Source organism: Kogia breviceps, chromosome 7 (genome assembly GCF_026419965.1).
Source record: "Kogia breviceps isolate mKogBre1 chromosome 7, mKogBre1 haplotype 1, whole genome shotgun sequence".
NCBI classification, from domain to species: Eukaryota; Metazoa; Chordata; class Mammalia; order Artiodactyla; family Physeteridae; genus Kogia; species Kogia breviceps.
In genome coordinates, this window is record NC_081316.1 from 106,759,486 (window position 1) to 106,775,354 (window position 15,869).

General features: G+C 47.0%; 1 protein-coding gene across 1 annotated transcript in view; it reads right to left on the bottom strand.

The window, feature by feature from the left end:
- The window catches only part of SMIM35 (small integral membrane protein 35), a 20,168-nt gene extending 12,149 nt beyond the window's left edge, over positions 1-8,019 (bottom strand). Inside the window, exons 1-3 of the mRNA XM_059070282.2 lie at positions 7,830-8,019; positions 6,793-6,826; positions 5,970-6,104 (exon numbers count right to left, since the gene is read on the bottom strand). Coding sequence (XP_058926265.1) covers positions 6,005-6,104; positions 6,793-6,826; positions 7,830-8,019 — 324 coding nt within the window. The 3' untranslated portion in view covers positions 5,970-6,004. The remainder of the gene's footprint in view (positions 1-5,969; positions 6,105-6,792; positions 6,827-7,829) is intronic.
- Between the last annotated feature and the right edge of the window lie 7,850 nt (positions 8,020-15,869).

Genomic DNA, 15,869 nt, shown 5'->3' on the forward strand with positions numbered 1-15,869 from the left:
AGATGGCAATGTGGTAATGGTAGCCTGAGGCTGAATGTATACTTGGGAGACATTAGACCGAGCTGAAATGAAAGCGGTCAGGATATAAATTTGATTTTATTTTCAGGCTTGTCATCTTCTCGGCTTCATCATATCATACCATGATTATTCCCTTCTCTGCTGTTTTCACCCTATAGCTCTTAGGTGTTGGGGGGACTCAGGGCTACAGACTAAACAGGAAGCCTAGAGCAAGGGGATGTGGTCAGGAGGCAAGGCAAGGGACCGTGAAAACATTGAACATGCAGCCATTCACCCCTTCAGCAAACATTCATTGAGCACCTGTCATGGGCGGGCCCTCTGGGAATACAGCCGGCGACAAGACACGATCCCTCTCTTCCTTGGCTCACCTCTGCAGTGGACACACACACTCACACACACACACACACACACACACACACACACACACACACACTCAGAGGTGTCTCTACCTACCTCCTCCCCTGCTTCCCTCCCCCAGTACGGGGGAACTGAAGTCACCCACACTCTGAAATAGCCTTGCAGCTGGAAGGGACCTTAGAATCCTCAAGTCCAGTGGCAGCCTTATACAAACAAGGCACCTGGGACCCCACCAGCTACTGGGGCTAGACCTGAAGATGAGGTTTCTTACATTTTCCACCCCTCTGCCTCTCTATGGCTCCCTGCTTGTGTATGAGAAACCTCATCCTAGGCTTTGGGGAGGGGGAGACTACCCCCATGGCTCTGCAGGAAAAATCCAAGAGATGGGGAGTCTACCAGGATCTCTGGCACTGCCCCACCTGTTGTTTTGTTGGCCTGTTGCTGCTCTGGGCAGACAGAATATTTTCACTTCTGGTCCCCAAGTGTGAGAATTCACCAGGCCACTGGCTTCCTGTTTTGTACCAGATCTGCTTAAATATCACTGTTTCTAGGTGGTTTTTGATCACTAAGCACTTTAAAAAATACAGTACTGACAGACTCATCTACTCCCACTTTGAGGTTCTCAGAACCCTGGGCCAGAGAGAGGGACACCATAGACACTGGGCCCTCCATGGTCAGTGGCATGGAGCAAGGTCATTACAGGTGAAAAGGAAGCTACAGGAGAGCAGAGCTCCCTCCTCACCTGTCCAGCTACTTCATGGGTTTGACCATTATCCCTCAAATAGAAAAAGTCACTGTGAGCACTTTCTCCAGATCTGTATCCGTTGATGATCAAAGGGTTGAACGTGATTGAGGACGGAAAGAGAAAATCGAAAGTTTTGGTTTTCCGAGCACCCGGGATTGCACCAGGGATGAAGCAACACCCAAGGTTCCCTGAAGAGACTGAAGAATCTTTCAACATAATCTCCTGAGGAGTTCCTGGCTATGGCCAGAGCCGTGCAAGGTACCATAAAGAACTCAGAAAAGGTATAAGATCTGAATTTTGCCTGCAAAAAGTACCCATCAGATAGGAGAGAGCGAGGTTAATCTCAAGAGAGATTGGATTCCCGCACAGTACCTAGCACAGTACCTAGCACAGTACCTAGCACTCCTCTTCTCCTCAAGAGAGATTGGATTCCCGCACAGTACCTAGCACAGTTCCTGGCCTATTAGAGAAGCTGCATGAATGAATGAATACAAGGGAATGATCAATAATTAAGTTATGGTAGCCAGAGAGTATTTGTAATTAAAATTCAGAAGACAAGAAGATCCATAGATGTTGAAGAAGTTTCTCTGGGGAAGTGAAAATTGAGATGACCTAAAGAATGGGCAGAATTTGATGATTTGGAGGTGAGAGGGGATATAAAAAATAAAAGAAAGAATGAGGAGTGGGTCAGTGAAAAGCTCAGGGCTGAGGACAAGGCCTGAAGAGGCCAGGCTTCTGAGAAGCCCTTCTCACCACACCAGGGGACCTGGAAAAGAGATTAGAGACCAGAGTGAGGGGGCCAGGGAGCTCAGGGAGCTGCTAGCTTGGGCAGAGGCTAAAAGTGAGGAAGAGTTATAAAGAAAACACATTCTTGCCTGGCCTTAAGCAAATCATTTCACCAGACGCTGAGCCTCTGTTCCCTCACCTGTGAGGCTGGGAGGATGAAGTGAGACAGTGCATTTGAAGTCCCTGCTTTGCACTGATTTTTGTTCAGCAAATGTTAGTGTTTTACCTTCCTGCTCAAGAAGGGCTCAGTTGGGAATGGTCCAGTCTTGCAAACTGGTCAGACTTAGCCAAGGTCAAAGAAAGACTGAGTAATATTTAGGATCCTAAACCATCAGGGTCTAAGGGAACTGCTGCCATCACCTTTCAGCTGCCAACTCCTGAGTTAGAGAGTTATAACTACACTTTGTATTATACTTGCCTCTTTTGTGTATTGAATGCCTACTAAGTGACAGGTCCTGTGCTAAACACAGAGAGTACAGAGATTAGAAGGTGAGACTCTTTTTCTCCTTCAAGTAAAAGAGAGGAACCTTGGAGAAGTAGTCCAGTCCTCGATTGCCAGATGCTGAAGTTGAAGCCCAGGGTGGTGATGTGACAGCCCATTGCCACACAGCATGGAAGGACAGGTCAAGACCAGACCCTGTTCTACAGTGTTCAGCCCTCCTCCCACCAGCCCTGAGATCAGGCTGCATCTGTGAGGCCTCAGATTCTACTCAGGCTCCAATTCAGTCAGTGGCTGGCTGTGCAGCCTTAGGCAAAGCATACACCTCTCTGAGCCTCAGCCTCTCCATATGTAAAATGGGACCAGTAATCACCTCCACATCACAAGGTTGCTACAAGGTTCAAGACACAGTAACACGCATGGAAATGCATCGTACTCTGCAGACTGCGTCTTGTATCAGCAGTTTCTGCTCTTCCTCATGTCACCTTGGCATCTCTCTCTAGGACAAGGCAGCCTTCTGTGGCCAGAGAAACTGGGTGTTTCTCTCCACTCAGCAGGCATTTATTAAGCAGCTCCTATGGACTCCACTTTTAACAGTTACTAAAAACCTGTGGGACGTCATCCTGCCTGGTTGGGTGGCATCAAGTCTAGAGTCCTGAGGGAAGCCACAGGCAAGATGAGACTTAAACCAACCGTGGAGGCTAGATGTGGCTGGGGGTGGGAGTGGGGAGGAGAAGGCATTCTAGGCAAAGGCAGCCCTGGCAAAGACACCAAAGAGGAACATGGTGGCAGTGAACATGGGAAGAGCCAGCCCACGGAACTGCTGACACTCGTGACTGCTTCCTGGCTCCTGGGGCCAGTGACATGAAGAATAGTTAAGGGGAGGAGGAGGGCCTGGGGGGGTCAGTGCTGGCACGACCATGGGTCTGGGTGCCCAGCCAATGCCCAGACCAACCAGACTTGAAGCCAGATTTCTCGGCATCTTCTCCCTTAACCTTTCTGAATCAGCTGGAATCTGCCCCCAACGGAAACATGTAGAATCCAGGGTAAAGAAAGCCGTGCTAGCCAGTCAGACTACGGAAGTCAGGAAAACGAGGGGGAGGCAGAGAGGACAGGGAACACGTCAGAGGGCCCAAAAAGAGGAAGTGGCCCAGTCTCAGTTCTGCCCCCAGCTGAGGACCAGAATGGAGGAAATACCCTCCATTCTCCCAGCCCTCGGCAGCTGTCCCTGTCTCCTAACCTGAAGCCACTGAACCGAGGACCAAGACCACCTGGGCTCTGGGCCCCATCCTTTCCGTTTTTCCCAAGACCGCTGAGTTCTGAGCACTTTCAGGGGCCTAGGACAGTCCTGCCGGGGCTGCAGACCCAGGATCCACACTGAGCAGGGCATAGCTGAGAGTTTATTGAGGCTGGACACCCCCTGGGTTAAGAAATGGGGCTCAGCCCTCAGAACTGAAATGAAAGGAAGAAGGACACCAAAGTCAGCCCGTCCCCCGCAACAGGCCTTCAAGGAAGGGAGGGATCCAAAGTCACTGGGGGGCTCCTCCCCAGCCCCACCTACTCAGGAATAGAGGAGTTAGGGCCCAGCTGAAGACCTCCAAATCTGGAGATTTGGTTTATTAAGTTGGAGCCTGGCTACACTGAGAGAATGGCCCCCAGACCCTGGAGGGAAGTAAGGGGACAGCAGCTATAAGTCCCCTCTCCTTCCTTCCTTCCTTCCTCAGCAATCTGCTAGAACCCAAAGTAAGAAAGAAACCAGGCCTCAGGAAAGAGAGGGTAGGAAGACAAATAACGTGACTTCTCTTCTCCTCGCCTATCACGGTCCTGGGCTTCTGCATCTTGTCCGCCTTGTTGCTGGGACGTGGGCAGGGAGACCAGTGGCTGGTAGTTCTAACTGCAGTTTCAGCAGCGGCAGAGCCCCCTCAGGCCCTGCTCCATCCACAGCTGCCCCAGGAACTCAATCTCTCTGGATTGAACAGCTCTGCATTAAGTACCTACTAAGCTGACATCCCAGTTCAGGCCCCACCTCAGGTCCAGTAGGGCACAGACCGAAGGAAGGAGCGATGACTCATGAACAAATTGTTCTCCTGTCACAAAGCTATACTTGGTTCTTGATTTCCCATGTGCATTATGTGTTTTTTTCAGGCGAATCTTGGTTCCTCTTCCCCACTCTCACCATTTCTGGTCCACTTTCCACATCACAAGGCAAGCCTTGCATGGGAAATGGGGAACATGGGAGACTGAGCTTGCCACACCATGCCCATCCCGTCACAGGAAGCTAAAAACAAGAATGTGTTTCTAGACTGTTCTTAGCACTGCCCTCAAAATTGTTTGGGAGGCACCAAGGCTGGTCAGCAGCAGGGAAAACAGATCCTGGTGGTGGACATGTGTGTGGGAGGGCATGAGGGGTTGTGGGGAGGGGTCGGGGGACTTGCTGAAAGTGCCAGAACCAAATGCGAGTCAAGGCCTAAGCTCAGCCTTCGGCTCTTAGGGGAACTTGGCTTCTGGTAGGAAGGTTGAAAGTGGAATCACCCTCCCTCCCACATGACTTTGCCTATGGAGGATGTGACAGGTTTTCTGACCCTTGTGTCAGTCCTGCAGGGAAGTGACCAGGGATGCCCCAGGTAGCAGGCCCCACCCACACTGGCCAGCTGGGTACCTAGAACTCCGCCCACAGGCTCAGAGGCCTCCTGGGAACCAGCCATTTCTTGCTGGGATGTGGCCATCTCTGTTTCTGTGAGAAAGCTATTGTGACTCCACAGACTGTCCCCAGAGGCCTGACTCTCCTGGGGGACTCTCATGCCACAGGCTGGTAGTGTCCCCAGAGAAGACTCCTCAACATTCACAAGAGGGGGCCAGGCCAAGCCTTGAAGACCCAGGGGTGAAGGCAGGGAAGGCCGGGGCGGGGGCAGGTGCTGAGCCAGGAGCCTCCTCCTGCAGCACACACACAAAAAAGGGAAAGTGACAAAGAGATGAGTTTTGGGAAAGATTCCTCTAAACCAACACATCAAGGCAGAAGGAGGCACACATGGGAGAGGTGAGTGTGGAGTCCTGTGGGGAAGAGATGAGAGAGAAACTGAGGGTCTGTGAGGGACTGCTGGAGGGAGGAAACGTTTAGATGGGAGAAAGCAACTGTGCTGTGAAGAGGGATGGGCTTGAAGGCAGGTGAAGAAAGGTGTGACCAAAGGGTCAGCCAGCCAGGAAATAGCAATGGCTCCTGGGCTTAGAAAGTTCGGAAAGTTCAGAAGCTCTACAGTAATGCTTCTTGGAGAGGGTGGCCATCTGGAATCTTCATCTCAGAGCAAAGGGTTGAGATACAAAGCTCTATTCTAGAAATTTCCATCTGATCAGAAATAGAACTTCCCCCAGAAAGAAAGGCAGGACATGGATCAAGTGGAAAAGGAGCGTCCCAGGGCAAGCGGGAGGTGGGGAGTGGGAGACAGCAAGACCCCAGGCCTTCATTCCTGAGATCATCCCCTACAGCACTCACTCTCCAGAAGGCGGGGGATGAACCAATCATCTCTGGGTTCCAAGCAGTCCTTGGTGCTAGGCTTGGGGTGCCTGGGCCATCTGAGGACCACACTGGGACATCAGACTCACTCAGCTCACCAACCTTCCACTCACCTCTCTGGGGCTCCAGAAACCTGATGCTCCCCTCATCAGACCAATCTGTTGCAGAACTTCATGTAGCTGCCATCTGGACTGCTGATGTAGCCACTGATGGTGAAGGGTGGACCCATCTCCAGATCCTTCATGTTCCTGAGAAAGATGAGCCAATCAAATTACTGGGGCTGAGAACCAGGCCTCTCCCTGGGACCAGAGCATGGGAAGAACTTCTGGCAGTGACTCACTGACTCACTGGCTTATCTTCCAGAATCAGAGTTATCCAATCTCTCAGGCCAGATGAGAAGCTGCCATGTGACAAAGAGCAGATGAGATGACTTATCGCAAGAGGAGTTTCCAAATCCCACACCCTGAATGCCTGATCGTCTTCATTTGACAGCATGTTATGCCTGAGATTAAATTATTTGTAATCAGGCAGGGGTCCACCACAGACAGTGAAATGCTTGAAGACAGAAGCTATGCCCAGTTATCTTGGTACCCTTAGAAATGAACACCACAATACCTGCTACAATAGATCTTTACCTAATACATGATGGGTGAATGAATAAATGAATGAATGGATAGGTGGATGGTGCCTGCCCAGGGGTGAATGCTAAGAGGAGCACTGTCATTTGGATCTTACATGGTCCTGTCCATGTTCAAGTTTTCGTTCATGGAACTTTCTAAATGGACCCTGGCTCCTTCCTTTTCTCTTGTTTGTTTAAGGACATGGGGAGGAGACAGGGAAGGCAAGCAGTAAATTTGAGCTCCATCTTTGATTCTTTCTCAAGCATACCTAACCCCCCATGTCCATCCCACCCAGATCTGCCCTGAATCTACTCACTGGGTTTGGTACAAGTTGAAGACAAAATTAGGCCCTAGAAAGGCAATCGGAAAAGAGAGGGTTGGTACCTACAGGGAGAGTGGCCCATCACTCTTCTGGGAGCATCTAGGGCTCCCTCACCCCTGTCTGGAAGGTGTGGGGTGGCTAGGCAGGGCTGCAGGATGCCATGGGAGGTTCCCAGTCCTTCAGTGTCTGCTTCCGGCCCCAGACCCATGGGTACACCCCTTCTTCCCAGACAGAACCACCAGTCTTTGAGGATAGATCCTGCCACTGGGGATCCCTCCATCAAGGGCACTGATTACTCTGGGAAGGAGGCGTGAATCCAGACTCTACCACTTTCCAACTCTGTGACTTTAGCCTCCCATTCTCATCTATAAAAAAGAGAGACTAAGAATTTCATCTTCGCATGGAATTAAAAAAAAAAATCATACTAGGCACAAGTGCATTGGCACATAATAGGTGCTCAACAGACATTCGCGGAAGCTGTTGAACTTAATTGCAGATCTGGGAGATGTTCTCGGCACTCCAGCATGCCCTCCCAGTTCTCCTGGGCCCTATGGGAAGTGCAGATATGAATCAGAGTTGGGAGCACCCCAGCAAATTCCAAGAGACGCCCAGTGAGGCTGAAGCATCAGCAAGCTTAGGAGAGAGTCCCAAGAGAGGGCAGGGCAAGAGAGGCTCTAGGAGCCAGGTTAGAAGACAGCTGGAGCTTGGCCTGTCTAGCCCATCACCCTCAGCCTTGTGGCCCGCACAGGCCTAGGAGGTGGACTCCCGTGAGCTCTGAAGGAAGAGGAAGCTGACTGCTTGCTGGGGGAGAAGAAGAGCCTCCACTCCCTCAACAAAGGCCCCACCCACTCCCCCCACACACCTCAAGCACTCAGCCACCCACCCAAGTCTTCAACCACTGCGGCCACCACAGGAAATATTTTTGCATGACTCCGTGCTGAAGAGTTTGCAGCTCCACCTGGCCTGGCCAAATGCCACGGGAGAGGAGGGACTGGGCTGAGCTTGGGTGACAGGGTTCAGCGCTCACTCACCCTCCCAGCAGTACCCACGCTGGTACCACTTGGCCAGGCTGTAGCCCAGGATGGACACAAGCAGCAGCGAGAGCCCCAGGCAGAGGAGCAGGCCCAAGGTGCTGATGGAGTCATCACATGCAGAGAGATACACATCCTTCACCCAGCTGCCCAGAGCCCTCTCATGGCCCCGTATGCCAACTGACTGCATCAGGTTCCAAATTTCCTCTCCTCCCTCCCCACTGCCATCAAAATGACTGTCCCCTAAGAATCTGGATCCTGGCCAGCTAGTTCAGCTAAGTCATGCTAAGATGTGAGTGTCTGATACCTGATTTTTTAGAGTGAGCTTGTTTTTCCAAAGTAACAGTCCTCTTGACAGTACAGATAATTTGGAGCTGGGAAGCCTTCCTGAAGCTGCAGGCTTTCTACGTGTTGAAAAAGGCACTGCTGTTTGGGGAGAAGCCCAGGACGTCTCTCCTCTGCGTGAAGCAGGAAGGGCAGCCTGGAGGGCCCCCGAGAGCAGAGACACACAGATCCTTGATCAGCTCCCCAAAAAGCCCTCGTATGTGGTAGCAGGGTATTAACCCCTGGGCTCTGTTTGCTGCTTATACTCATCACTTCTTCCCTTTTTGTGGTACGAGCTCTTGGTTAAATTTATATTTTATCTGTAAAGGCAAACCAAGAAAAAGAGCGAAAGAGAGGGAGGGAGAGAGAGAGAGAGAGACTGGAAACGTGCTGAAACAGAAGCAGAGCAGGAAACCAGGTTTGCAGGGAGAAGCTGACCATGGGGGCACACGGAGACAACCCCCCCTGCTGGGGTAGGGAAGGAAGAGGCAGGGCAGCCCCACTCCTGCTGGATGAGGGGCCAGGAGTGTGGAAGAATCATCTGATTCCCCATCTCCATGGCTTGGTGTCTTGAGGCTCCAGAGGTGTGGCCAAGAGGCCAGAGGTGCAAGGTTACGCACAGCCTTTGGTACAGCAGGCTTGCAGGCGAAGCCCATGCCCATCACTTGCAAAATGTGGGACCCGAGCAAACCCCTGTCCAATTTGCTCTTATGAAAAATAAGCATAATAATAAATACACAGGGAGCTGTCGTGGTGATTAGTGGAGATGCCATATATAGAGCACTTGGGAGAGGCCCTGGCATACAGGAAGTGCTCAGTAGATGTTAATTACATCAGTACTGTTGTTGTCATTATTATCATCAGGGAGTGAATTGTATTCTTAAATATTTCACAATTTCCCCCACCCTAGCCTTTCCCTCGCCCATGCCCCTGATCCCTCTTCCTATTAAAGCAGCCAGGGTATTCTCTGAGAGCATATGACAGCCAAATGCAGGGAGAAAGGGCCTCTCCTCCTACTTTTAGATTCCAAAAGCCCAGACCCTTAGAGAAATGGCAAGGATTCCCAACATAGACAAGAGGTGAACAGAACCAAGATTACCCTTCTCACTATACTAGGGGAAAATTTCCAGCCTGGGGGAGGGGAAGGGAGAAAGTGAGGTAAGAGAGATGGGAAAAAAGCACTGGAAAACATTGAAAAGATGTCAATGGGCCGCAGAGAAGAAGTCCTTACTTCCCGATCGAAGTGGAGCCCCAGGGAGGAAACAGAATTCCCAGGTAGAGTTGTGGGATCCGAGAGCTGGACTGAGCCCCAGAAAGACAGTAAGGGAGACCTTCAAGATGGTGGAGGAGTGAGACGTGGAGATCACCTTCCTCCCCATAAATACATCAGAAATACATCTACATGTGGAACAACTCCTACAGAACACCTACTGAACGCTGGCAGAAGACCTCAGACCTCCCAAAAGGCAAGAAACTCCCCACGTACCTGGGTAGGGCAAAAGAAAAAAGAATAAACAGAGACAAAAGAATAGGGACGGGACCTCCACTTCTGGGAGGGAGCTATGAAGGAGGAAAGGTTTCCACACGCTAGAAAGCCCCTTCACTGGTAGAGAAGTGGGGGGCGGGGGGCTTCAGAGCCATGGAGGAGAGCGCAGCAACAGCAGTGAGGAGGGCAAAGCGGAGAGATTTCCGCACAGAGGTTCGGTGCCGACCGGCACTCACCAGCCCGAGAGGCTGTCTGCTCACCCGCCAGGGAGGGGGGGGCTGGGAGCTGAGGCTTGGGCTTCGGAGGTCAGACACCAGAGAGAGGACTGGGGGTGGCTGCGTGAACACAGCCTGAAGGGGGCTAGTGCGCCACGGCTAGCCGGGAGGGAGTCCGGGAAAAAGTCTGCACCTGCCTAAGAGGCAAGAGACCATTGTTTCGGGGTGCGCCAGGAGAGGAGATTCAGAGCACCACCTAAACGAGCTCCAGGGACGGGCATGAGACGCTAAGGCTGCTGCTGCAGTCACCAAGAAGCCTGTGTGCGAGCACAGGTCACTCCCCTCACCTACCCTCCCGGGAGCCTGTGCAACCCGCCACTGCCAGGGTCGCGTGATCCAGGGACAACTTCCCCGGGAGAACACACGGCGCGCCTCAGGCTAGTGCAACGTCACGCCGGCCTCTGCCGCTGCAGGCTCGCCCCGCATCCGCACCCCTTGCTCCCCCGGGCCTGAGTGAGCCAGAGCCCCGAATCAGCTGTTCCTTTAACCTCGTCCTGTCTGAGCGAAGAACACACGCCCTCAGGCAACCTACACACAGAGGCGGGGCCAAATCCAAAACCGAACCCCGGGAGCTGTGCGAACAAAGAAGAGAAAGGGAAATCTCTCCCTGCAGCCTCAGGAGTAGAGGATTAAATCTCCACCATCAACCTGATGTACCAAGCATCTGGGAATACCTGAATAGACAACGAACCATCCCAAAATTGAGGTGGTGGACTTTGGGAGCAACTGTAGATTTGGGGTTTGCCTTCTGCATCTAATCTGTTTCTGGTTTTATGTTTATCTTAGTTTAGTATTTAGAGTTTATTATCATTGGTAGATTTGTTTACTGATTTGGTTGCTCTCTTCCTTTTTAAAAAAATATATATATAGATTTTTTTTTTCGTTTTTCTCTTTTTGTGAATGTGTATGTGTATGCTTCTTTGTGTGATTTCGTATGTATAGCTTTGCTTTTACCATTTGTCCTAGGGTTCTGTCTGTCCTTTTTTTTTTTTTAGTATAGTATTTAGCGCATGTTATCATTGGTGGATTTGTTTATTGGTTTGGCTGCTCTCTTCTTTCTTTCTTTTCTTTCTTTCCTTATAAGTTTTTAATTTTTATTTTAATAATATTTTTTATTTTAATAACTTTTAAAAATTTTATTATTATGTTCTTTCTTTCTTTTTTTTTTTTTTCTCCCTTTTCATCTGAGCTGTGTGGCTGACAGGGTCTTGGTGCTCCGGCCGGGTGTCAGGCCTGTGCCTCTGAGGTGGGAGAGCTGAGTTCAGGACACTGGATGACCAGAGACCTCCCGGCTCCACATAATATCAAACGGCAAAAGCTCTCCCAGAGATCTCCATCTCAAGGCTAAGACCCAGCCCCACTCAACAACCAACAAGCTACAATGCTGGATACCCTATGCCAAACAACTAGCAAGACAGGAACACAACCCCACCCATTAGCAGAGAGGCTGCCTAAAACCATAATAAGGTCACAGACACCTCCAAACACACCACTGGACACAGTCCTGCCCACCAGAAAGATAAGATCCAGCCTCATCCACCAGAACACAGGAACCAGCCCCCCACACCACCAGGAGGCCTACACGACCCACTGAACCAACCTTAGCCACTGGGATCAGACACCAAAAACAACAGTAATTACAAACCTGCAGCCTGCAAAAAAGAGACCCCAAACACAGTAAGTTAAGCAAAATGAGAAGACAGAGAAACACACAGCAGATGAAGCAGCAAGGTAAAAACCCACCACACCAAACAAATGAAGAGGAAATAGGCAGTGTATCTGAAAAAGAATTCAGAGTAATGATAGTGCAGATGATCCAAAATATTGGAAATAGAATGGAGAAAATACAAGAAACATTTAACAAGGACCTAGAAGAATTAAAGAGCAAACAAACAATGCTGAACAAAACAATTAATGAAATTATAAATTCTCTAGAAGGAATCATAGCAGAATAACTGAGACAGAAGAACGGATAAGTGACCTGGAAGATAAAATAGTGGAAATAACTACCACAGAGCAGAATAAAGAAAAAAGAATGAAAAGAATTGAGGACAGTTTCAGAGAGCTCTGGGACAACATTAAACTCACCAACATTCAAATTATAGGGGTCCCAGAAGAAGAAGAGAAAAAGAAAGGGACCGAGAAAATATTTGAAGATATTATAGTTGAAAACTTCCCTAATATGGGAAAGGAAATAGACAATCAAGTCCAGGAAGCACAGAGAGTACCATACAGGATAAATCCAAAGAGAAACATGCTAAGACACATATTAATCAAACTATCAAAAATTAAATACAAAGAAAAAATATTAAAAGCAGCAAGGGAAAAACAACAAATAACATAAAGGGTATCCCCATAAGGTTAACAGCTGATCTTTCAGCAGAAACTCTGCAAGTCAGAAGGGAGTGGCAGGACATATTTAAAGTGATGAAAGGGAAAAACCTACAACCAAGATTTCTCTACCCAGCAAGGATCTCATTCATATCTGATGGAGAAATTAAAACCTTTATAAACAAGCAAAAGCTAAAGGATTTCAACACCACCAAACCAACTCTACAACAAATGCTAAAGGAACTACTCTAAGCAGGAAACACAAGAGAAGGAAAAGACCTACAATAACAAACCCAAAACAATTAAGAAAATGGTAATAGGAACATACATATCAATAACTACCTTAAATGTAAATGGATTAAATGCTCCAACCAAAAGACATAGACTGGCTGAATGGATACTAAAACAAGATCTGTATATATGCTGTCTACAAGAGACCCACTTCAGACCTAGGGACACATACAGACTGAAAGTGAGGGGATGGAAAAAGATTTCCATGCAAATGGAAATAAAAGAAAGCTGGAGTAGCAATTCTCATATCAGACAAAATAGACTTTAAAATAAAGACTATGACAAGGGACAAGGAAGGACACAACATAATGATCAAGGGATCAATCCAAGAAGAAGATATAACAATTGTAAATATTTATGCACCCAACATAGGAGCACCTCAATACTTAAGGCAAATGCTAACAGCCATAAAAGGGGAAACTTACAGTAACACAATCATAGGAGGGGACTTTAACACCCCACTTTCACCAATGGACAGATCATCCAAAATGAAAATAAATAAGGAAACACAAGCTTTAAATGATACATTAAACAAGATGGACTTAATTGATATTTATAGGACATTCCATCCAAAAAGAACAGACTACACTTTCTTCTCAAGTTCTCATGGAACATTCTCCAGGATAGATCATATCTTGGGTCACAAATCAAGCCTTGGTAAATTTAAGAAAATTGAAATTGTATCAAGTATCTTTTCCGACCACAACACTATGAGACTAGACATCAATTACAGGAAAAAAATCTGTAAAAAATACAAACACAAGGAGGCTAAACAACACACTACTAAATAACCAAGAGATCACTGAAGAAATCAAAGGGGAAACCAAAAAGTACCTATAAACAAATGACAATGAAAACATGATGACCCAAAACCTATGGTATGCTGCAAAAGCAGTTCTAAGAGAGAGAAGTTTATAGCAATACAATCCTACCTCAAGAAACAAGAAACACCTCAAATAAACAACCTAACCTTACACCTAAAGCAATTAGAGAAAGAAGAACAAAAAAACCACAGAGTTAGCAGAAGGAAAGAAATCATAAAGATCAGATCAGAAATAAATGAAAAAGAAATGAAGGAAACAATAGCAAAGATCAATAAAACTAAAAGCTGGTTCTTTGAGAAGATAAATAAAATTGATAAACCATAAATGAGACTCATCAAGAAGAAAAGGGAGAAGACTCAAATCAATAGAATTAGAAATGAAAAAGAAGTAACAACAGACACTACAGAAATACAAAGGATCATGAGAGATTACTACAAGCAACTCTATGCCAATAAAATGGACAACCTGGAAGAAATGGACAAATTCTTAGCAAGGTATAACCTTCCAAGACTGAACCAGAAAGAAATAGAAAATATAAGCAGACCAATCACAAGCACTGAAATTGAGACTGTGATTAAAAATCTTCCAACAAACAAAAGTCCAGGACCAGATGGCTTCACAGGTGAATTCTATCAAACATGTAGAGAAGAGCTAACACCTATCTTTCTCAAACCCTTCCAAAATATACCAGAGAGAGGAACACTCCCAAACTCATTCTACGAGGCCACCATAATCCTGATACCAAAACCAGACAAAGATGTCAAAAGAAAGAAAACTACAGGCCAATATCACTGATGAACATAGATGCAAAAATCCTCAACAAAATACTAGCAAAGAGGGGCTTCCCTGGTGGTGCAGTGGTTGAGAGTCCGCCTGCCGATGCAGGGGATACAGGTTCGTGCCCCGGTCTGGGAAGGTCCCACATGCCAAGGAGCAGCTAGGCCCATGAGCCATGGCCGCTGAGCCTGCGTGTCCAGAGCCTGCACTCCACAACAGGAGAGGCCATAATAGTGAGGCCTGCATACCACACACACACAAAAAATACTAGCAAAGAGAATCCAACAACACATTAAAAGGATCATACACCATGATCAAGTGGGATTTATCCCAGGAATGCAAGGATTCTTCAATACATGCAAATCAATCAATGTGATACACCATATTAACAAACTGAAGAATAAAAACCATATGATCATCTCAATAGATGCAGAAAAACCTTTCAACAAAATTCAACACCAATTTATGAGAAAAACCCGCCAGAAAGTAGGCCTAGAGGGAACTTACCTCAACATAATAAAGGCCATCCATATATGACAGCCCACAGCCAACATCATCCTCAATGGAAAAAATTGAAACCATTTCCACTAAGATCAGGAACAAGACAAGGTTGCCCACTCTCACCACTATTATTTAACATAGTTTTGGAAGTTTTAGTCACAGCAATCAGAGAAGAAAAAGAAATAAAAGGAATCCAAACTGGAAAAGAAGTAAAGCTGTCACTGTTTGCAGATGGCATGATACTACACATAGAGAATCCTAAAGATGCTACCAGAAAAATACTAGAGCTAATCAATGAATTTGGTAAAGTTGCAGGATACAAAATTAATGCACAGAAATCTCTTGCATTCCTATACACTAATGATGAAAAATCTGAAAGAGAAATTAAGGAAACACTCCCATTTACCACTGCAACAAAAAGAATAAAATACCTAGGAATAAACTTACCTAAGGAGACAAAAGACTTGTACGCAGAAAACTATAAGACACTGATGAAAGACATTAAAGATGATACCAACATATGGAGAGATATACCGTGTTCTTGGATTGGAAGATTCAACATTGTGAACATGACTATACTATCCAAAGCAATCTACAGATTCAATTCAATCCCTATCAAACTACCAGTGGCATTTTTCACAGAACTAGAACAAAAAAATTACATAATTTGTATGGAAACACAAAAGACCCTGAATAGCCAAAGCAATCTTGAGAAAGAAAAATGGAGCTGGAGGAATCAGGCTTCCACACTTCAGACTATACTACAAGGCTACAGTAATCAAGACAGTATGGTACTGGCACTAAAACAGAAATATAGATCAATGGAACAGGATAGAAAGCCCAGAGAAAAACCAATGCACATATGGTCACCTTATTTTTGATAAAGGAGGCAAAAATATACAATGGAGAAAAGACAGCCTCTTTAATAAGTGGTGCTGGGAAAACTGGACAGCTATCTGTAAAAGAATGGAATTAGAACACTCCCTAACACCCTACACAAAAATAAACTCAAAATGGATTAAATTCCTAAATGTAGGGCCAGACACTATAAAACTCTTAGAGGAAAACATAGGCAGAACAGTCTATGACATAAATCACAGCAAGATCCTTTTTGACCCACCTCCTCGAGAAATGGAAATAAAAATAAAAATAAACAAATGGGACCTAATGAAACTTAAAAGCTTTTGCACAGCAAAGGAAACCATAAACAAGACCAAAAGACAACCCTCAG